Source organism: Somniosus microcephalus, chromosome 13 (assembly GCF_052327205.1).
Source record: "Somniosus microcephalus isolate GS21.2 chromosome 13, FLI_Smic_1.0, whole genome shotgun sequence".
Lineage (NCBI taxonomy): Eukaryota > Metazoa > Chordata > Chondrichthyes > Squaliformes > Somniosidae > Somniosus > Somniosus microcephalus.
The window spans coordinates 176,514,592-176,538,682 of record NC_140999.1 but is presented as its reverse complement, the minus strand read 5'-3'; the positions used below and the strand labels follow the sequence as shown (position 1 = coordinate 176,538,682).

General features: G+C 42.4%; 1 protein-coding gene across 7 annotated transcripts in view; it reads left to right on the top strand.

The window, feature by feature from the left end:
* Positions 1-17,475, top strand: part of mybl2b (MYB proto-oncogene like 2b) — a 39,884-nt gene extending 22,409 nt beyond the window's left edge. For 2 of the 7 annotated variants that reach the window (XM_086005666.1, XM_086005664.1), the window contains 9 exons: positions 3,322-3,561; positions 6,187-6,546; positions 7,755-7,897; positions 12,564-12,666; positions 12,770-12,865; positions 13,713-13,826; positions 14,366-14,413; positions 14,540-14,677; positions 16,311-17,475. In XM_086005666.1, coding sequence (XP_085861792.1) covers positions 3,322-3,561; positions 6,187-6,546; positions 7,755-7,897; positions 12,564-12,666; positions 12,770-12,865; positions 13,713-13,826; positions 14,366-14,413; positions 14,540-14,677; positions 16,311-16,436 — 1,368 coding nt within the window. In that variant the 3' untranslated portion in view covers positions 16,437-17,475. Of the gene's footprint in view, positions 1-3,321; positions 3,562-6,186; positions 6,547-7,754; positions 7,898-12,563; positions 12,667-12,769; positions 12,866-13,712; positions 13,827-14,365; positions 14,414-14,536; positions 14,678-16,310 lie in introns of all 7 variants that reach the window. The other 5 variants (XM_086005668.1, XM_086005661.1, XM_086005665.1 and 2 more) reach the window with 4 other exon arrangements.
* Positions 17,476-24,091: the final 6,616 nt, after the last annotated feature.

The following is a 24,091-nucleotide window of genomic DNA, read 5'->3' as shown; positions in this document are numbered from 1 at the left end:
TTTGAAACTCCCATACCATCTTGTTTAAGAAAGCTAATACATTTTTACCAAAAAGTGCAAAACAGCTTCCTTAACGAGCAAAATCCTGTAATTAAAATCAGTAAAACTTTAGTTATTTGATGTTTGTATCTTGTAATTAAATTTTTTCTCACTTTAACTACTCAATCAATTACAGCAATCACAAAGTAATTGTGTCCTGAAGGACATAACTGCCAGTCTGGGCATGCGACAGGTGGTGAGAGAACCAACATGAAGGAAAAACCTACTTGACCTCGTCCTCACTAATCTACCTGTCGCAGATGCATCTGTCCATGACAGTATTGGTAGCAGTGACCGCCGCACAGTCATTGTGGAGACGAAGCCCCCTCTTCACACTGAAGACACCCTCCATCGTGTTGTGTGGCACTGCCACAGTGCTAAATGGGACAGATTCAGAACAGATCTAGCAGCTCAAAACTGGGCATCCATGAGGCGCTGTGGGCCATCAGCAGCATCAAAATTGTATTGCAACACAATCTATAACCTCATGGCCCGGCATATCCCTCACTCTACCATTACCATCAAGTCAGGGGACCAACCCTGGTTCAATAAGGAGTGTAGAAGAGCATGCCAGGAGCAGCACCAGGCATACCTGAAAATGAGGTGGCAACCTGGGGAAGCTGCAACACAAGACTACATACATGCTAAAAAGTGGAAGCAGCATGCTATAGACAGGGCTAAGCGATCCCGCAATTAACGGATCAGATCAAAGCTCTGCAGTCCTGCCACATCCAGTCTTGAATTAAACTACTAACGGTAGGAGGAGGCTCCATGAATATCCTCATCCTCAATGATGGTGGAGCCCAGCACGTGAGTACAAAAGACAAGGCTGAAGCCATCTTCAGCCGGAAGTGCCGAGTGGAGGATCCATATCGGCCTACTCCTGAGGTCTCCACCCTCACAGAAGCCAGTCTTCAGCCAATTCGATTCACTCCGCGTGATATCAAGAAACGACTGAGTGCACTGGACATGGCAAAGGCTATGGGTCCTGACAACATCTCGGCTATCGCGCTGAAGACGTGCTCCAGAAATAGCCGCACCTTTAGCCAAGCTGTTCCAGTACAGTTACAACACTGGCATCTATCCGACAATGTGGAAAACTGCCCAGGTATGTCCTGTCCACAAAAAGCAGGACAAATCCAACCCGGCCAATTACCGCCCCATCAGTCTACTCTCAATCATCAAAGTGATAGAAGGTGTTATCGACAGTGCTGTCAAGCGGCACTTACTCACTAATAACCTGCTCACTGGTGCCTAGTTTGGGTTCCGCCAAGACCACTCAGCTCCTGACCTCATTACAGCCTTGGTCCAAATATGGACAAAGGAGCTAAATTCCAGAGGTGAGGTGACAGTAACTGCCCTTGACATCAAGGCAGCATTTGACCGAGTGTGGCATCAAGGAGCCCTAGTAAAACTGAAGTCAATGGGAATCGGGGGAAACGCTCCACTGGCTGGAGTCATACCTAGCACAAAGGAAGATGTTTGTGGTGGTTGAAGGTCAATCATCACAGCCCCAGGACATCGCTGCAGGAGTTCCTCAGGGCAGTCTCCTAGGCCCAACCATCTTCAGTTGCTTCATCAATGACCTTCCCTCCAACATAAGGTCAGAAACAGGGATGCTCGCTGATGACTGCACAGTGTTCAGCGCCATTCACAACTCCTCAGAGAATGAAGCAGTCCATGCCCGCATGCAACAAGACCTGGATGACGTTCAGGCTTGGGCTGATATGTGGCAGGTAACATTCGCGCCACACAAGTCCAGGGAATGACTATCTCCAACAAGTGAGAGTCTAACCACCGACCCTTGACATTCAATGGCTTTACCATCGCCAAATTTCCCACCATCAACATCCTGGGGGTCACCATTGACCAGAAACTTAACTGGACCAGCCACATAAATACTGTGGCAACAAGAGCAGGTCAGAGTCTAGGTATTCTGTGGTGAGTGCCTCACCTTCTGACTCCCCAAAGCCTTTCCACCATCTACAAGGCACAAGTAAGGAGTGTGATGGAATACTCTCCACTTGCCTGGATGAGTGCTGCTCGACACCATCCAGGACAAAGCAGCCCGCTTCATTGGCACCCCATCCACCACCTTAAACATTCACTCCCTCCACCACCGGTGTACCATCTACAAGATGCATTGCAGCAACTCGCCAAGGCTTCTTCAGCAGCACCTGCCAAACCCGCGACCTCTTCCACCTAGAAGGACAAGGGCAGCAGGAGCATGGGAACACCACCACCTCCAAGTTCCCCTCCAAGTCGCACACCATCCTGACTTAGAAGTATATCGCCGATCCTTCATTGTCGCTGGGTCAAAATCGTGGAACTCCCTCACAGCACTGAGGGAGTATCTTCACCACCCGGACTGCAGCGGTTCAAGAAGGCGGCTCACCACCGCCACCTCGAGGGCAATTGGGGATGGGCAATAAATGCTGGCCTTGCCAGCAAGGCCCACATCCCATAAATGAATTTTAAAAAATTGCAGATAAAGAAGGCCATTCAGCCCATGTTAATGCATTCATCCAGAAAGATCCTACAAACCCCCCCCTTGCAGTTGGCTGGGTCCAATTGCTTCTTAAACAATTCCAAGGTTTTTAGCCTCCACTTCTATATCTGGAAGTCTATTTCATGTGTTGATCACTCTTTGTGTGAAGATCTTCCCGATACCAATCCTAAATTTACCATTTACTAGTTTGGACTTGTGTGCCCTTGTCCCACTCCCGCAATTTAAATTAAAGTAGAACATGGGATTGCCTTTACCATTTCCTTAACTGTCCTGCATAAGATCACCTTGCAGATGCCTCCTTTGCAGGTTGAAAACCCCAGGTTTTTCACTCTCTTTCTCATAACTTCGGATTACCCTCCTCGCACTTCTCTGCACTGCTTCCAGTACTTGGGAGACATTCACGCACAGGTGGAAACGGCTTAAAGCTTCGAGGATGATCCCATGTGTACGAGGTTTGAGTTATGAGGAAGGACTGGAGGAACCTGGGCTTTTCAACCTGGAAATTAAGCGTCCAAGAGGTGATCTTATTATATATGATAGTTACAGGAATTTATTAATGGAAAAAAAATATTGCTGTTAGAATATGCTTTGCGTGACCATTTTTCAGTGATTCCTTGAGTTTAAATGGCTTATTATTTGGCTGTGCACTTTTTTTTACATTTGGAGTTCATTGTGCGCTTCACTCAAAAAAATTAAGTCTTTGACTTGCAAATCCTTGGCAGTTCCTTTTGAGTTGAGGTATAAGCAAGTTTGTTTTTTTCTATTGACTGCAGGAGGACAGTTTTGCCAGTTGGTCAGGCAGTCTTCTCACAGATAACTCTATACTTGGTGATCATGGACTATCTGGCACTTCTGAAGCCCAGCAAGAACAGTCTACTTCTGATCAATCCCAGGAACCTAACCAATCTACAGAAGAGGCTTCTAGCAGCATGTTCCTGATTGTGGATTCTGGGGGAATATTCTCTCCACAGTCGGCCCCTGAATTCTCTGAGCCCCTGGAGCTAATCAAATGTGTAAGTGCTGTGAAAGCAGTCACTCTGAAGTTGTCTGTTGGAAAATCTGAAAACATAATTTGTGGCCTTTTGCACTTTTCAGCACAGGAATGTTTCCAATCAATGCCAGGCTCTGTTCATTTTCATAGCACTTTCCCAAAAGACAAGTGCCCTTCTGGATATTAAAGTGGATTCTGCTAGCTGCTGTGAATTGTTTAAAGTTGTGTAGTGACCTCTCTGAATCATTAACAGCTTAAATATAGTGAAGTAAGCTTATTGTGCCACATCTACATCAGCTACAACAGGCAATGGGTGGGGGTAATTTTCCCCTTTACTGGAACTTGATGTATTCAAAGGATCAGGCTCATTTGTGATGGCCCCTGTGGTTGAATACGAATGAGATACTCCGATTCAAGACTTAACATGAAGAATGGTAGATTGTCTGAGGTACTGGAGTAGTCTACCACCCTAGTTGGAAGGGGGACCCAGGAAATAATTTTTTTCTTTTTTGGGGGGGGGGGGGAACTTCACCTTCTCTTAGTGAGAGAGAAGAATTATTTGAGCTTAACCCCCCCTGCCCCCACCATGGCTACTCATTTTTGTCTCTGCATTGGAGGGTACTTCCACCTTGCATCTTGCCAGCTCAGTTAATGATTGAGGAAGGGGCTGGTCCTGTCAGACTTCACCTTCCTTTCAGTAGGACCTAGAAATCATCTGCGCAGGAAAGAGGGCGGAAATAGAGGGTTGATTTCAGCTTCCCTCCAGCATTTCCCTGAAACATTTTGGGGTCAAACTTCACCTACCTTCCTTCCTTCTCTCCCCTAAATCATTTTGGTTTGGCGCGTTGGGGGGGTGGGGTGAGTGGTGGGTGGGCGTCTGAGGTTGTCAAACTTATCCTTCAACCAAGGCCCTGGATCACATCTCATTAGCATACATTGGGGAAGAAGAAATGCGGCATTCCTGGGATCACTACAGTCTTTCAGCAGTGGATGGGTTCAGCAAACACTTCTCCAGGGTTCCTTCAGCTATATTGCACCTTATACCTTTCCTTGTACCTATCGGGAAAGATTGAACAGGCTGGGGCTCTTTTCAAGACCTGAGGGGGTGACCTGATAGGGGCCTGCAAGCTTATGAAAGGGTTTGATGGGGTAGACGTAGAGAAGATGTTTCCACTTGCAAGTGAGACCAGAACTAGAGGCCACAAATAAAGGACAGTCACTAATAAATCCAAGAGGGAATTTAGGAGAAACCTCTTTACCCAGAGAGTGGTTAGAATGTGGAACTCGCTACCACAAGAAGTAGTTGAAACGAATAACATAGCTGCATTAAAGGGGAGGCTAGATAAGCATGAGGGAGAAAGGAATAGAAGGCTATGTTGATGGGGTTAGATGGAAAGGTGGGAGGAGGCTCATATGGAACATAAGTTAGCGTTGTGGGTTAACATCTGAGGATAGGGATGTCGGGGTTTCTAGGTCTGGCAGCTGAGTGTGCAACTGGTGAGGATATACACTGCAAATTGTAGTTTGCTCTGCATGCATTAAACATTTTAATACATTGCATTATTCCTAATAGTATTAAATTAGTCCTATTATGCATTTCTGAGTTCCAGGAATACATATCAGTTTGCTGCTTGTTTCATTAGCAATTTTATGCTTTTTTTTTGAAATATTCATAGTAATATCTGTATTTTACAGCATCCTTGTTATCTTTTGGTCTGTGAAATAAGTAGCACAAAGGTTAAATCTCTATAAAAATTGGCTAAAATAAACCGTAACAGCTCTCTTCAAACCCAGTTTATACCTAGTAGCTTGAGAAGTTATTCAAAAACTGCTGTAATTGTTTTACCTTGGGGGAAATAATTTAAAAGTAGTTCAATCCTAATAACATAAGAAAGAGCAGGAGTGGGCCATTCGGCCCCTCGAGCCTGCTCCGCCATTCAATAAGATCATGGCTGATCCGATCTTGGCCTTAACGCCACTTTCCTGCCTGCTCCCCGTAACCCTCGACTCCCCTGTTTTTCAAACCTAGGTCTGGTGGTTAAGTTGAGTAAAGAAGTTGGTCAAGAAGAACTTGCATCAACTGACCAGTGGAAAAATATACACGGGTATTTTAATTACAATAAATGTTTCTTAAATAATACAGGTACACTCTGCTGAATGAGCATCTCCCCAATATATTCCACGTGCATTGTGTCCAGAGTTTCTATAATGACTCACGATTTTGAATTTGAAGCATATAAGCTGCAAACTACCAAATGTTTAGATACTGCATTAACTCATTCAGACTCCGAAATGCTTAAACTCCGTGACGTCTGCATTATTGAAAGAGAAGCATGTAATATGAAATGTTCTTTCCTCCATCCGATTGAAGATGGTGTTATTGATTGTCTTTCCCATACGCTGAGACATCACTGAGTCTAGTAGTTGCTTTCCCACCTACAGCCACTTTCAGTTAGGTTTTGATATACAGTTCTGGCTTTGCACGTTAGCTCTGCCAGGGTTATGTACAATTATGCTTCCAGTTCTATAATAATGGAAAGGTGAAGGAATGATTCTGATGGCAGGATGATAATCTAAGCATACTGGAGGCAATCTCTAATTGCTGCTGAAACAGACTTATTAATTGTGCCTGTTCTCCATATTCAAGGATACAGATGCATGGTCTGATCTGTCATGCTTCGATTTACCGGAGGATCTCGTCAAACAGACTCCCGATAAGACCAAACAGCAAACTTTGACAGAATACCGCATTGATGCAAATACCATCTCCGACCTGAGCAAAAGTGCAAAGAAGGGGGAACTCATCCCCATGATCACCTCCCCGGTTGCAGGAAGCTTCAGTACACCACCCACAATCCTGAGGCGCAAGAGGAAAACCAAAATTACACTTTCGCCAGTTAATGATAGCAGTTACAGCAATAGTTTTACAATCTTTGAAAGCAGTGCCAGCAGCAGCATGACTCCGAAAAGCACTCCAGTGAAGACCCTGCCTTTCTCACCATCACAGGTAATATTCTAGTACAGAGCAATCATCTTTCTGACCCTCCAGGCTGATCTATAGCAAAATCGGAATGTGTGCAGGACCAGAGAAGAGTATGGTAAATCTGACCAGTCTGACTATAAACCACAGCTACATCATAATGTAAACTAGCTGAAGAAGACTACTGATTTAAGTTGCTTTATTTACTAAAATACAATTTTACTGTCTTTTGGCATTTTTTTACCTCTCTCTCTCTCTCTCACGCCCCATCAGTAGCTGAGAGAACAGATACCTGCTGCAAGGTCTCTGCCTTTGAAACTGGTTGCCTCCCAGCAACTCCGAGCTCTAATTTACCCCTTTCTGCAGGGAAGCACTTTTCTTGCACTTAGTGCCTCCTCTTGGCACCAAAGTTGAGATCAGAAACTCTGTGTTGGGGATAACCGACTGCTTCTGTCATGGCAGGAATTCCCAATGAAAAGATTGAGAGAAGGCAAGATTGCCGAGGGAGAATTTTAATTGGCTGTGCTTCCAATTTCCACCCCGTCTGCTTTACACAATCCATTTCTGACTCTTCGCTTCCTGGTCAATTTTCTCCATCTTTTGCTGCCCATAGACTGTCAGCCCACTTTCCTTAAACACTCCATCTTTTGCGCTGACCCTATCTGTGTTGTATCTGCTTCCTTAGCCTCTGTTATCCATATCCTCTCCATAATTTTACTAAGTGCCCCATCAGATTTTGTCCAAACTTCTAGTCAACAATTACTAGGTTCCTTTCAAACATGGGGCAACTTGAAGCCATACCACTTTTCTTTGAACCTTCTGTAAGAAGTGTTGAATTACCTGAAATTTAAAATGGGTTACGAGAATGTAAGCCAAATTTGTGTGTATATAGTTTCCCTATCCTAGCCCCCTCCTCCTCCTCCACTCATGGGTCCTCTTTCTAATGTTGTTTTTCTGTGGGGACTGCTTCAATGGCAGTGTCTGGCTGCTGAGTAGTCAGGAGTGCTGATCAGCTCTGTCCACGGTACTCATCAGTGTGGTTAAGCCAAGAGGACATTTTACAGCTGGTTTTGCAATCTTGAATAGGTGATTCTTAGTTCAATGATTTTATTCTGCAATTAAATTTAACTTTATATACACAAGGCATTTGTTAATAAAGTTTCGGGCGTGGGCATTATTAGCAGGCTGAATTTGTTAAAAATACAGATTTCTTTTTCCCTTTCCTCCCCTTCCAGTTTTTGAACTTCTGGACCAAACAAGATAATCTTGATATAGAGAATCCGTCTCTTACCTCTACACCAGTTTGTAGCCAGAAAATCATTGTTACAGCCCCACTTCAGCGAGACTACACGCCCAAAGTTCAAAAGGAGAATTCGGTGTAAGTAACTAAGCTAGTAGGCAATTCAGATTTCCTTATTTTCCACTATTAAAATGGTGCAATCGGTGGACCTATTCATATTTACTGTAAAGTATCTAACACGTGTTAATGCAGAACCTTTAATTTCCTTATTTCATTTCTCTAGCAACAAAGATCAACAGTTGTAAACTGGAACTGTTTTGCTTATTCACTTGATCAATCGGAGACTCCTGGAACTGCTAAAAGTTCCCATTTATATGGGGAGATGCCTCTGATTTGTACTACATATATGCGGGGTAAACTTTGTTGGTAGTCCTATACCATGGAACTAATGCTAAATCATCTGAGCTTGTTAAATCCCACTGAGAAAGTTGTTTATTTTTCTCTTGGGCTCCTGGAAACTTAAGACTTGTTCTTGAACTACATAGGATATACGGCACAGAAACAGGCCATTTGGCCCAACCAGTCCATGCCGGTGTTTATGCTCCACTCGAGCCTCCTCCCCTCTTTCCTCATCTAAATCTATCAGCGTAACCCTCTATTCCCTTCCCCCTCATGCTTGTCTAGCCTCCCCTTAAATGCATCTATGCTATTTGCTTCAACCACTCCCTGTGGTAGCGCGTCCCACATTCTCACCACTGTTTGGGTAAAGAAGTTTCTTCTGAATTCCCTATTGGATTTCTTGGTGACTATATCTTACATTGATGGCCTCTAGTTATGCTCTTCCCCACAAGTGGAAACATTATCAAAATTTTTCACAATTTTATTTCATATAAGCAAGTAGATTTAAAGCTTGCATGATTAGAAGTTTTGTAGCTTTACAATAAAATCCCTTTTTAAACCAAAATATAATGCTGAGTTGTACCAGATGATGCAAAAATCAATGATTTACAATTTTTTTAAATGCTTAAAGCAAGCCATTTATTGATTGTGTGGCCAATACATGGTAAGCCAATGTAGTGAGACCATTGCTGAAACTGCCTACAGAAAGTTGCACGAGCTACTATTTTAATCAAGTAAATAAAAATGTAGTTGTCAAAGCTACGTAGATCTCAAAGACCTGACATGAGATTCCACTGAGATTTCATTTACTGCGCAACTTTGTGAAAGTGCAGATTTAATCACTTAAGCAAAGCACATGAATTGTATAATTTAAAGTGACCTCCCAATATAATTAACTGTGTCAAGTATTTAATGCACAAAGCAAATGGCTGATATCAACAAATGCTGACTTATGTCTCAGTAATTAACTCTAGATTATGGCTTCAACAGTAATTATGTCAGCTACGTTATCTGCATCAGTTGGCATAAAGTAAACACGTCAAAAACTCCCCACCAACTATATATTTTTTCAGAAAAAGGGGGGATAAATAATACTGCAGTAATCATTTAGTTGGGTGGGAGGGCTTCGGATGATGGCTGTAAATTGCTTGAATTTTGTTGTCTGTTTGTGATTCTGAACTCCTTAATGAGATTGCTACTCTCAGTCCTGGGCACCTATTTTCTAATGTAAGCACTGGGCATATTATTATATTAACATTCAGTGCGAGTTGACATACTTGTGTGTGTGATCTTAATGCTGAACTCGGCTGCTACTTGTTCATATAAATGCAAGTACTTGGGTATAATACTGTAGAGTACCATAGAAATGTTTTTTCCAACTCGTATAGAACTTCATCTTGTTTGTTTCCAGCTTTGTGGGCTCATGAAGATATTCTGGTGCTTGACCTTTTGAGTTCGGGCTCCACATTTTTATCCATCTCAACTGTGGATCAAGCTTTTACATCTATATTGTTACAAGAGAGCTTTTAATGTCCTAACACAAAGCTTCCAGTTCCTGCTGTGCCACTATGCGTGAATTTGGTCTTGAGTTCCAATGGAAGTCTAAGAAGAGCGTTAAGTAGCTCAAAGAAATGGTGTTAAAGACCTTTTTGTAATCCAGGTCAAGAAATGTGCAATCATCCACCAGTTGTCTTCCACACCCATTCTCATGAATTAGGGCTGCATGTTTCACAACTTTTTCTTCTATGTAGCTCTGCAAAGCTAGGGGTTCGGTGTCCCCAAAACGAGTGCTGTGCTAATCCTAAAAACATGCACAATATCCATGCTTGTGCCAAAAGTTTTAAGGGAAGCAGCAGCACAGAATATTTTATATACTAATAAATTGCAGAGCAGAATGTGAAATTATTGGGGGAGACTTTTCTGGGTCCATGTCCAGGCACAATAGATCGCCTGGGTGCAGCGAATGTTCGAAAATCGGGTGGGTAAGAAATGCAAGTTTGTAAATCTGATTTTTTTCTCTCTTTTTTAAATTAATGGAAGGAAACCTGGGCGGGTTCCTTTTACAGCTATGTGCTTCCATCCACTCGATTTTCTGATATTCACCATACCCAGGCAATCCAGTGCACTAGGGCGTAGAGCCAGGAAAATCTCCCCTAGTGACCAGAAGGATCAACTTTAGCGGCCAGCACTGCTGTCAGTGGAAATGTCATCATACAATTGCACCAACAGCCTTCCTGCAGTAACAAACTTGCAGATTTAAGAAATGCACACACTGTAAATAATCAAACTGTTTTAATAAAACATCTAATTAGTATCTTTCATCTGGTTCTGCTTAGTTAACATAATGCATATAATGTTTGAATAAAGCACATTAATGGAAAATTAATTATTGCTATTTATTTTATACGTTAAGCTGATTAAGAAAAATCCTAGTATAAATAGTGGCCCAGAAATTCGGGTCGGAGGCTTCCCGCGGGTGCAAGCCTCCGACCTGCACTTATCTAGCGCGCCGGCCGTTGAGCTGTGGGCCCGCGTGGGATTCCGATCCTGGGCCTCCTCCAGCTGCTGGCGCGCAGTGTTTGCCTATCCCAGGGGCGCAGTTATTGCGAAACGTCCCCTGGGATCACGTGGGCCATGGAGAGCCAATGGTAGCAGGGAATGCCCATTCATAAATTTGACCGGAAGAGCTGTCCAAACTATAAATACAAATCAGCCCCAAAACATAACTCAAACTTCAAATTTTTTTTTTAAATCACATTTTAAAAATAACTATAAATTACATAAAATAACTATTAAACAATAATTTAAATTTTTGAGAAACTGTAATTAATTTTCTAACGGGGCTAAAAATAAACTTACCTTTAAAGTATTTAAAAATAATAAACCTGTGGAAAAAATGTTTTAATTATACTTAATTCACCACTTACCTTGTTAAAAGCAGGCCTTGCGACTCCTTTTTAAAAGTGTAACTCCTGGAGACTTACCCTCCCGGAGAAAGCTGCAAAAAAACCGGAAGTTCCAGGCGTACGCGCTGCCTCTCTGGCGCACGCGTTCGGCCTCTGAACCCCTTCCTTTAAGGGAACAGAAGTTCCAGTTTTCCGCTCATGCACAAAACCGGCACTTTCATTGGGCCTACGCTTGAGTACCCAGTGCGCACTCGCCCGTGGGGACCCGAATTTCTGGGCCAGTGTTTATTTCGCTACAGTATCAATACTCTCATTCCTGCTATTAAAGATTTTCTGCTAAACTGTGTGATAACATTGGTGCTTTTTAAAATCTTTTTGCACGGCCACCAATAATAAAATTTTAAAGGAACTGGATGAAACAAGCCATAACCCCAGCCTCTCCCCCCCCCCAAAAAAAAAAAAAAATTGGTTTTCTCACAAAGGCCCCTTCTTTGTATCATGTTCAACCAAGCAACTGGTAATGTGCCCTGTATCTTAAATGAAAAGTGCTTTGTAACATTTTGGGTGGTTGCTCTTAAAACTATGTGACAAAAAGGACCACCATATTAGATCGAAGGCTCCAATCAAAAAGAAAAGTTCAATTGCATTTTTTAACTACACAAAACCAAGTTCGGAACACACGCTATGTAAATGGAGAATACTGCACAGGAAACTGAGTAATGTTTATTTCACAAGTGCGAACTTGTGTACCTCAAGACTTTTGAGAGTTGTGTGGGCGTTTTTACATATGAATTAAGAATCTTAATTACCAGCCTACTGCGATTATCCTCTAACTTAAAAAATAATGCCTGGTATTTGGTTCTTTGGCAGCATTCGCAGCTTTCAGTACACTTGTTTTCCTGGCTTTGCTGGGATAGTAATTTTTCATATAAAATATTAGATTTTAAAGCGCGTAATGGGAAATTTTACGGTCATATTTAAAAGTTTGTATTCTTTTTCTTGGAACTGATTTTGGAGTAGCTACACAATTTCTGTAACCAATACTAGAAGGAAAGAGAAGTACAGGAAACTTTGGTTTATCTGGAGGTTATGCTCGAGCCACTGGCAAAAATCAGGAGCCGTTTCGTTAGGTTTTTTTTCTTTTCGTTGCTTTTTTTTTCATCAGTCAGGCTCTGCAAGGTCTCGCTGAAGCTGTTGCTAAGCTACAGAGATGCTTGCAAGGTACGGCTGACTGTTTAGAAGCTGTTGCTAAGCAACAGGGTTTGTTGCCAGATACGGAGCTCAAAATCTATGTTTTAACATTAGCGCTGGTTTGTCCGGCAGTTTTGATGGGACGGCAACAGCTCGGTCCTGTCGGTGCCGGATAGCACACAGTTTCCTGTACTGGTCATCGAATATTACTGTACTGCTTCAGTCATGTAATTGATTGTAATGCTTGTATTTGAAGAAATATGAAATGTGGTGTGAATGGTTCCTTTCACCAGATTTTATCGTTGTAGGTTTCGAACACCCAGAAGTCGCAGATCTCTTTTGGACAGCACACCAAGAACACCTACTCCATTCAAAAATGGGCTGGAGAAATATGGAGCAGTAAAGCCTCGTGTACGTATTGGCTACTTCATGGAAGATTAATTTCAAGTTGCATATTTTACCATGAAATGGTTTTTTAATTGTATCTCTTTCTCTCCCCTTTGCATAAATCTAGTATCCAACGCCTCATTTTGAGGAAGATCTAAAAGAGGGTTTGAGGAGCATTTTGCAGGAAGAGGAAGCCCAGTTAGTAAAAAGAAAGCAGCACGGGGTTAGTGTGTGCATGTTGTTCAGCCAATGGTTTCCTCTTTTTCTATTTTGTTAGACTGTGGTTTTTTTAATCCACATTTTTAATTGGGTTTTCAAATGTCTGTTCACATTTTATGATGCTATTATACATATTCTTTTAATATCTATTTATGGAGGTGCTCGCATTAAGAGCTTAAATAATTCAATACAACAGTGGAATTAAAAGAACCTCCTTTTCGATAAATGTCACGAATATCAGAATCTGTTAAACCAGAAAAAAGGTCATTTTGTTTTTCTGCTTCAGTTGGTGTCTTAGTCACTCCTCCTCATAAAGTGTTCAATGTTCAGGAAACTTCTCTACTATCCTCCTACAAAGTTTATCAAATGAATTACTGTCCCTTTTGGGAAGTATGATCACCAAAATGTTGTGCTGCAGCCTTACTTTGGAAAGCTTTATACCTCAAGTAAGGATACTTTTGCAGTGAAATATCAAATTTGTTGCGAATTTAACTTCAGCCTTCTGAAAGTCATTATGAAATCTGTCTTTACTGGTTCATCTTGTGTTGAGATGATTGTAGGAAAAAACTGAAACTGATGTATGGGTCCTACAGGATGCATGAGGCACGATCTTGAGGGTTTTCTCGGAAATGTCTCACAAAGGAACAAAGCTCAGTGGTTCCATGTCTTAACCTTATCGCACAATATATGAAATGCAACTTTTAGTTGGTCAAAATTATTTAATAGAAGGCATTTTATAATTGTGCCTTGCAACATGTTAAAAATTTGTAATGTGGAACGTTACATGATCTGTTTAAAATTCTGCAAAGAAGCATCTGCTGAATAAGGCCTCACTATTCTTGTTTGTATAGCTACACCGACCTCTTATGAAGAAAGTACGAAAGTCTCTTGCTTTGGACATTTTGGAAAAGGATGGGAGTAATGCAAACCGGGATGTGTCCAGCACTGCCAGCACATACAAAAAGGTAACTTGCCCACAAATATAGGTATACAAGATGTGTGGTCTGCAATAAGAATCCCATTAACTGTAACGTATGACTTTATTGAGTTTGAAAACAGTTGAAACATTTCTTCGCTTTTACTGCTTGACTTGTTTTCTATTTGAAATGATACGCCAGAGGGCTGTCTTCAATAACTGGTTGAAGTTTTGGTGTTGATTGTGCTATTTTTAGCCGTCATCTAAACAGTTGCATAACAGATTTCAGAAAGAACAGAGAAAAGTAGGAGTTTTGATCTCCCAGAGATTATGTTTGGCCAGTTGGCTTTCAGTAGAGCTGGAATTAATCAGACCGCTTAGCCATGACTTTCACTTATTGCTATGTCAGTACGGAAATGGGTGGGGGTAATTTTTTTTGGGGAGGGGTGGGGTCAAGGGGAAAGGAAGATCTTCAACTCTCTTCTGAACTCCAATATTCTTCACCGAATCTCCTGGCTTACTTTTTCTCCTATATATCAATCTTCGGCCCTGTCAAAAGTTTTGATTTTTTTTTTTCAATCGTATTAGGCAAACCCTAAAGGGTGCTTAACTGCTGAAATAGAATGGTTTCTGAGGGTAAGTTGAATCTTTGTATACAACTAGAAGTTGTTTTTTTAAAAGGGACTGTGTCTGTTAACGAATACATGCTCCAACACCAGGAGGGCTCATCATGCGATTGTTTTTGTCTTCTCTTCTAAGCAGCCGGAAGACTTTTTATCAAGATCTTTGAACAGCTCTTCATCAAGTAAGAAGGATGATACTCTGAACAGAGGTTTTATTATACCCAATAGAGAGACTAGTTTTTCCTCCACACACCCTAAACTGGAAGCTCCAATATGGGTAGGTAGTGGTATTAATTGGAAATTTGTTTTGTTAAGGTATTATCTATAGAAATGGCAGACACTGACCATTAAATTTCTATTTACTACAAAGTGTGGAGTTCACATGACTTAACATAACCTTTTAATCTTGCAGTCTTAATTCTTCAGCCCACATGCGATTTAAAATAAAAAAGCAAATTATTATTTAAATAGGGAGAGATTACAAAATGCTGAGGTACAGAGGGATCTGGGGGTCCTTGGACATGAATCACAAAAAGTTAGCATGCGGGTACAGCAAGTAATTGGGAAGGCAAATGGAATGTTGGCCTTTATTGCAAAGGGAATGGAGTATAAAAGTAGGTAAGTCCTGTTACAACTGTAAAGGGCGTTGGTGAGACCACACCAGGAGTACTGCATACAGTTTTGGCCTCCTTATTTAAGGAAGGATATACTTGCATTGGAGGCAGTTCAGAGAAGGTTCACGAGGTTGCTTCCGGAGATGAAGGGGTTGTCTTATGAAGAAAGGTTGAGCAGGTTGGGCTTCTACTCATTGGAGTTTAGAAGAATGAGAGGGGATCTTATTGAAACATGTAAGATTCTGAAGGGGCTTGACAGGGTAGATGCAGAGAGGATGTTTCCCCTCGTGGGGGAATCTAGAACTGGGGGCATAAATTCAGAATAAGGGGGCACCCTTTTAAATCGGAAATGAGGAGGAATTTCTTCTCTGAGGGTCGTGAATCTTTGGAATTCTCTTCCCCAGAGAGCTGTGGAGGCTGGGTCATTGAATATATTTAAGGTGGAGATAGACAGATTTTTGAAAAGTAAGGGAGTCGAGGGTTATGGGGAGCGGGCAGGGAAGTGGAGTTGCGGCCAAGATCAGATCAGCCATGATCTTATTGAATGGCGGAGCAGGCTCGAGGGGCCAAATGACCTACTCCTGCTCTTACGTCTTATGTAATCTCTGAATGCCTTTGATTGTTATCCCTCTCCACAAAACATCTTTGCTTTCCTGCACAATTTGGTGGCTTAACCAAAAGACTGAGGCATTCTGCTTCTAATGTCCTCCTGATGAGATGAGCAACATTCAAAAATGTTTTCTGTTATCGAGCCAACTCTTTAACTGCTGGGCGATTCCCACTGACTTTGAGCTTTCATTTCAGCCGCAAGTGTCTTGTGGCCTTTCCAAATAACTTGCATAACAATCAAGATTTGTGGTATTAACCAAATTTACAATCTGTTACCTGTCTTTTTAAAAACATGTGAATGAATGGGGGAAGATTGGTCAATCTCAAATGTTGCAGGCAATGTTCCCTCCATTTTTTTGGGGTGCACCGTCCCTTTAACTGGCTGCGCGGCCCATTCAGATTTTCGCGCATGCGCCATTTCCTGCATTGGAAATCTAGTGAGCAGCTTTCGCGGGGCCTCCAGACCGCTGTGGGGCCACGCAGCTTGCCTGGAACGTTGGTTGCAGGCTACCTGTTATTCAACTTCTTCATTTCCATCAGAATCTATAATAAATATAATTATACTTGACCTTTGATATTTTGAAGCTGTTCTGCAAGAATAATGTATTTGAAAACTTATTTGCATAACCAAAACCTGTTTCATAACTGGCATTCAAAAGTATTTTTCCCTCTGATTTCTGTTTGCAGATGAGCAGTGCTTGGGAAGCAGTAGCCTGTGGAAGAACAAAGGATCAGCTTATAATGACTGAGAAAGCCAGGAAGTACTTAAATGCGTTCAAAACAACTCACACCTCCAGGACCTTGATTTTATAATGTGGTGTAGAACAGTTTTAAAACCTTCTAACTGGATGGCTCTTCCAATGGAAAGAATTACCTTGTGGAACACCAGGAACTAAAAAGTTTTAAGTGGATCTGTAAACCAAGCGATCATCTTGGTGTTCCAGTCATAGTTTGTTTCAGGACAGTATCTCATCACTGGGGTGATGAGGGGAGGGGAGAGAAAGTCCCAAGGACAGACAATTGCATAAATACAATTTGTGCTCTGCATCATCGCTTTGAAATCTTCAAAGCGTAAGAGCATGTTGTAGCCTTTCTTCAAAAAAAAAAGTTGTATCAATGATTTAATGTTAACCATTAACTGCTCTTTCAGTGGAAGGCTTCATTGTTGAACAGTCACTGCACAGGCAAAATTGTGCTTGCTGTTGTGATGTCATTGCGAAGGGTTCTCTAACGATGTCTTGTCTTATATTTGTCGCTGTAACCTTGTTTCCATGAACTCTTCAAATTGAAGGTGTGCTGTCTTGACTGCTTACAGAAGTAAGATTTCAGCACCAAAATCTCAAATGTCAAACACCTAATATTTGTTCTAACATTACTATGAATTAAGAAGTTTGCTTCTTTTCAGAGTTTTTTGAAAATGTTCATTTTGTACAGTAGTTGTATGGCAAAAATGTGCATTTTTTTAAAAGTTGAAGCATGTTTTCACTGCTATGTTAAAGCATAGAAATACTATAGTACTTAGCTCATGTTAACAGGCATTTGAGTTATACAAGATGGTCTGTTTCCGAATTAAATTAATTGGCCGCTTTTTAGCATCACTAACCTATCCTCCCAAGTTTTTTATGGTAGTTATGATTTTTCAAATAACAAAAGTGTAGAAATGTGTGCGTGCATCATATCTTCTACTTGTTGTCCTATTACATGAACAAAGTAATTTTTTTAAACTGGGAAAGAACATCCCCACCATTCCAGAATTAAGATTCTGTATAGTGTTTTATGATGTATAAATAAGAAAGTAATGGTGAAGAAAGACGATTTCACTTGCGTGCCATTAAAATCTATGTTCAGGAGCCGCGCAGACTTTTCCCCCATTCATTAATTCTCCACATACACATGAATATGCCAACATCCAAATGGGATATAAATCAGAGTACTATCCATTTTAACACTCTCCATTATTTGCAGTAGCCATGAGATCTCCCATATTGCACTGTATGTAAAAAGTCTTGTTCTGAATTCCCTGTTTGCTTTTTATTTTCCCCATATCATCCATACATCCCCACCCACACCTGGGAATCCCTGGCCCAAGACCGCACAAAGCGGAGGAGAAGCATCCGGGAAGGCGCCGAACACCTCTGGCTAGAATTTCCAAGCCCCGTGGAGGCGGGAGTGGTGGGAAAATTGCAGAAATGGGGGGGCAGGAACCTATCCCGCCTCCATGCCAATGTCCCAGGAGGCAGGTATCCGACCTGTGCTGGGAGCCGCCTCCCCGAGGTGGGAAGGGGATTAGTGCCAATTAACTGCCTGTTAACAGGTAGCTAACGGGCAGTTTTTTGTCTAATCCCTATTTTTAGCCCTGAAGTGTGGGCTTCCCGACGGCTCCGAACCAAGCCAAGTTAGCGAGATGGACCGTCGGCCTGAAGGGGTTGGAGGGGTTGAGATGTCCGTTGTGCAGGTGAGTGATGGGTGCATGTGTGCAGAGGTAAGTGTGTGAGGTAAGTGTAAAGTGTTTTAATAAGTTTTACTTACCTTTACTTTCTCCTGTAGGCTTCCTTCCTTCAGTTCTCGGGAGTCCCTCAGCTCATCGGCACAGAAAGCAGAATGGCCGCTGAACTGTCAAAAGCTGCAGCCTCTGCTTTCTGGTCTGGAGAGCTCTCTAACTGAGTCTGAGTAGAAGGACTCAAGTTAGAAGACAGATTGTCAGTGTTTGACAGCTTCACAGAGCTGTCAAGTGCTGATTTTTCATCTGTCAAAAGCTCTTGACAGATGAAATGTCAATCGCTAACGTCACCAGTAACCAGATGTCCCTTAATTGGCCTGCTGAGCCCGCTGGGCCGGCTTAAAGTCAATCAAGGGAAAGTAGTGTGGGTTGGCCACAAGTCGATGGAGGCGGGACTACAACCCAAAAAGTGGGAGTCCCGTCTCCAGCACGTCCCCATTGACAAAATCGAGCCCACCGAGTCTCTTCGCCGGGAGCAAGCGGAAGCCAAGTGCAAGGAGTGCACGTCAACCCAAGCACCCTACCCACCCGCCCCTTCAACCACCGTCTGCCCCACCTGTGACAGAGACTGTAGGTCCCGCATTGGACTCATCAGTCACCTGCAAACTCATTTTTAATGTGGAAGCAAGGCATCGTTGGTTCCGAGGGACTGCCTAAGAAGTAGTAGTATTCTGGTACTTCACAAGGTGGGGGGGGAAAGGTTCTATTTTTGACCCCACTCTGGAGTTGAAGTTTTCTGCTTAGTTTATGACTTATTGCTGTAATTTGTGTTTTGTGGTTGATCAACATTGTTACTTTGTAAGAATTGTGCCCTGATTGCCTCGACTTAAATTAGTTGAAGCCAGTGGACAGATTCTGACACGGTACTGCGCACTATCTTTCCAGTACGGGGTCGTATCTGCACTATCTTCCTATATTATACTTCCGGCAGTGCATATACTGTTCCAATGCTTCAGAGAGAGTCATGAGCATTGTTACAGTTTGGGCTTTATCCTAACATATATATTTTGTGCGCCATGGCTCAAAGATGGTTTCCATAAGAATTCTGAATGTGATGGGACCCGAAACCTGCGTGTGTACATGTGCTGGGTGCGAGTTAGCATGCCCCGGCTTAACAAGTAGCTATTGTCGACGTATAATCATTGGAAATCACATGCATTGCCTCCCATGTTCTGGCATTTCTGAAATGTGAGAAATAAACACCAGCCAGACCAGTGCGTATAGGCTAAAATGACTTGGTTTATTTATAGTTTAACTAATGCACAGTAGTTACTGAATCAGCACAATACTTAAAAGTAATAAAATTAATATCTGTCCACACCACACTGGGCATCACACCTTGGGAAGGATAAATTGGCTTTGGGAGGGAGTGCAGTGTAAGTTTACCAGAATGATACCCGGACTCCAAGGATTAAAGTACGAGGAGAGATTACACAAACTAGGGTTGTATTCCCTGAAATTTAGACGGTTAAGGGTTTGATTTGATCAAAGTTTTCAAGGTATTAAGGGGAACAGATAGGGTAGATAGAGAGAAACTATTTCTGCTGGTTGGGGATTCTAGGACTAGGGGGCATAGTCTAAAAATTAGAGCCAGACCTTTCAGGAGTGAAATTAGGAAACACTTCTACACACACAGGATGGTAGAAGTTTGGAACACTTCCGCAAACGGCAATTGATGCTAGATCAGTTAATTTTAAATGTGAGATTGATAGATTTTTGTTAACCAAAGGTATTAAAAGATATAGGGCAAAGGCAGATATATGGAGTTAGGCCGCAGATCAGCCATGATCTCATTGAATGGCGGAACAGGCTCGAGGGGCTAAATGGCCTACTCGTGCTCCTATGTACAAGAGGTTAATACACCCTTTGCAGATTTATTCTTTAGAGTGTAAGTAACAGGACTTTTGGAGGAAGCGGTCAGGTTTGACTCCTCAGACTTTCCAGATGTGTACATGGATGATGCAAATGCCAGTTCGTCGGTGTGAGTTTGGATCTCTAGAACGAAGATGGAGGAACCTGTACTGTGATTCATGCCATACAATGTCTTTCACATTGCAGTTATTTCCTTGATGTAAACAGAGTGATAGATCTTTCACCTTGTGAGATGAGTTTAATCCTTTATACATTTATAAGAACATAAGAAATAGGAGCAGGAGTAGGCCAATCGGCCCCTCGAGCCTGCTCCGCCATTCAATAAGATCATGGTTGATCTGATCCTAACCGCCAATCCACTATCACAGAACCATCTCCTGAATCTAACAGAATTAGACACGCGAAATAGGAGCAGGATCAGGCTACACGGCCCCTGGGCCCGCTCCGCTACCCACAGGGCCATGACCGATCCGAACCTAGACTCGTGTCCAAATTCCTGCCCGCTCCCCGTAACCCTTAATTCCCTTTACTTCTAGGAAACTGTCTATTTCTGTTTTAAATTTATGTAATGATGTAGCTTCTACAGCTATTTGGGGCAGCATATTCCATGGACCGACCACCCTCTGAGTGAAGTAGTTCCTCCTCATCTCAGTTTTGAAAGAGCAGCCCCTTATTCTAAGACTATGCCCCCTAGTTCTAGTTTCACCCATCATCGGGAACATCCTCCCCGCATCCACCCGATCCAACCCCTTCACAATCTTATACGTTTCAATAAGCGCCTCTCATTCTTCTGAACTCCAATGAGTAGAGTCCCAATCTACTCAACCTCTCCTCATATGTCCAGCCCCTCATCCCCAGGATTAACCGAGTGAACCTTCTTTGTACTGACTCGAGAGCAAGTATGTCCTTTCTTAAGTATGGACACCAAAACTGTACGCAGTATTCCAGGTGCGGTCTCACCAATACCTTGTACAACTGAAGCAATACCTCCCTATTTTTATATTCTATCCCCCTAGCAATGAAAGCCAACATTCCATTGGCCTTCTTAATCACTTGCTGCACCTGCATACTAACCTTTTGAGTTTCGTGCACCAGGACCCCCAGATCCCTTTGTACTTCAGTACTTTACAGTTTCTTGCCATTAAGATAATAACTTGCTCTACGATTTTTCCTGCCAAAGTGCATAACCTCACACTTTCCAGTATTGTATTCCATCTGCCAAATCTCTGCCCACTTAGCCTGTAGATGTCCCCTTGCAGGTTTTTTATGTCCTCCTCACTCACTACTTTCCCTCCCATCTTAGTATCATCTGCAAACTTTGATATGTTACACTCGGTCCCCTCCTCCAAATCGTTAATATAGATTGTAAAGAGTTGGGGACCCAGCACTGACCCCTGCGGAACACCACTAGTTACTGATTGCCAGTCTGAGAATGAACCATTTATCCCAACTCTCTGCCTTCTGTTAGATAGCCAATCCTCTATCCATGCCAGAATATTACCCCCAATCCTGTGATTTTTTATCTTAAGCAATAATCTTTTGTGTGGCACCTTGTCAAATGCCTTTTGGAAGTCTAAATACACTACGTCCACTGGTTCCCCTTTATCCACCCTATATGTTACTTCCTCAAAGAACTCCAGCAAATTTGTCAAACATGACTTCCCCTTCATAAAACCATGCTGACTTTGTCCTATTAAATTATGATTATCCAAATGTCCTGTTACTGTCTCCTTAATAATGGACTCCAAAATTTTACCTACCACAGATGTTAGGCTAACCGGTCTATAGTTTCCAGCCTTCTGTCTACTGCCCTTTTTAAATAAAGGTGTTACATTAGCAGTTTTCCAGTCTGCCAGGACCTTTGCCGAGTCCAGGGAGTTTTGGAAAATTATTACCAATGCATCCACAATCCCTACCGCCACTTTCCTCAAGACCCTAGGATGTAAGCCATCAGGTCCAGGTGATTTATCCGCCTTGAGTCCCATTATTTTACCGAGTACCACTTCTGTAGTGATTTTGATCGTGTTTAGCTCCTCCCCCCCCCCCCCCCCTTAAGCCCCCTGTTTGTCCAGTGTTGGGATATTCTTAGTGTCTTCTACTGTAAAGACTGATGTAAAATATTCATTGTGTTTTTGCCATCTCCATATTTCCCACCATTAATTTCCCGGTCTCATCCTCTAGGGGACCAACATTTACTTTAGCCACCCTTTTTCTTTTTATATAACTATAAAAACTCTTACTATCTGTTTTTATATTTTTTGCTCATTTACTTTCATAATCTATCTTCCCTTTCTTAATCAATCTTTTTGTTATTTTTTGCTGTCTTTTAAAGTTTTCCCAATCCTCTATCCTCCCACTAGATTTGGCTACCTTATATGCCCTTGTTTTTAGTCGAATACTATCCTTAATTTCTTTACTTAGCCACAGATGGCTGTCTTCTTTTACACCCTTTTCTTCTCAGTGGAATATATTTTTTTTGGAAGTTGTAAAATAACTCCTTAAATGTACACCACTGATCATGTATCGTCTTACCCTTTAATCTATTTTCCCAATCCACTCTACTCAATTCCGCTCTCATACCTTCATAGTCTCCTTTATTCAAGCTTAGCACGCTTGTTTGAGATCCAACCTTCTCGCCCTCTAATTGAATATGGAATTCAACCATGTTATGGTCACTCATTCCAAGTGGATCCTTTACTAGGACATTTTTAATTAATCCTGTCTTGTTACACAGGACCAGAGGTTGCTTGCCCCCTGGTCGGTTCAGTTACATACTGCTCAAGAAACCCATCCCTAATACACTCAATGAACTCATCCTCAAGGCAGCCCTGCCCAATTTGATTTGTCCAATTAATATGATAGTTAAAACCCCCCATAATTATAGATGTTCCCTTATTACAAGCCTCAACTATTTCCTGATTGATACTCCGTCCAACAGAGTTGCAACTGTTCGGAGGCCTATAGACTACGCCCACTAGTGTTTTTTTTCCCCTTATTATTTCTTATCTCCACCCAAACTGTTTCATTATCCTGATCTTTTGACCCAATATCATTTCTCTGTATTAGTGATTCCTTCCTTTATTAACATAGCCACCCCTCCTTCCTTCCTGCCTGTCCTTCCTGATCGTTACATAACCTGGTATGTTTAATTCCCAAGCATTGTCACCCTGCAGCCATGTTTCTGTAATGGCCACAAGATCATACCCATATGTAGTTATTTGTGCCATTAACTCGTCTATTTTGTTACGAATGCTACGTGCATTCAGATAGAGAACTTTCAAATATGTTTTGTGACACTTAGTTCCTGCTTTTGCCCTTTTTTATTACTTTACCTTTTACTCCATACCTTCTGCCCCTTCCTGACATGCTCTGGTTTTTAATTTCCCCACTGCTACCTAAGTCTATGACCTTCTCTGTTGTCATTTGTATTATTTGCTCTCTAGGAACCTCCCCCCCCCCCCCCCCACTAGTTAGTTTAAAGCCCTCTCTACAGCCCTAGTTATATGATCCACCAGGACTCTAGTCCCAGCACTGGCCAAGTGAAGCCCGTCCCAACGGAATAGCTCCCTCCTGCCCCAGTACTGGTGCCAGTGTCCCAGGAAGCAAAACCCATTTCTCCCACACCAGTCTTTGAGCCACGCATTTAACTCTCTCATTTTATTTGTCCTAACCAAATTTGCTCGTGGCTCAGGTAATAATCCAGAGATTATTACCCTTGTGGTTCTGCTTTTTAATTTGGCCCCTAGCTCCTCAAACTCCCTCAGCAGAACCTCCTTCCTTGTCCTATCTATGTCGTTGGTACCAACATGGACCACGACAACTGATCCTCCCCCTCCCACTTCAAGTTTCTCTCCAGTCCAGAGGAGATGTCCTTAACCCTGGCACCGGGCAGGCAACACAGCCTTCGGGACTCTCGCTCTCGGCTGCAAAGAACTCTATCTATCCCCCTTACGATACTATCCCCTACCACTACAACATTTCTTTTAACTCCCCCCCCCCCACACACACTTGAATGGCCCCCTGCTCCACGGTGCTGTGGTCAGGTTGCTCATCCTCCCCGCAGTCCCTGTTCCCATCCTCACAGGGAGTAAGAGCC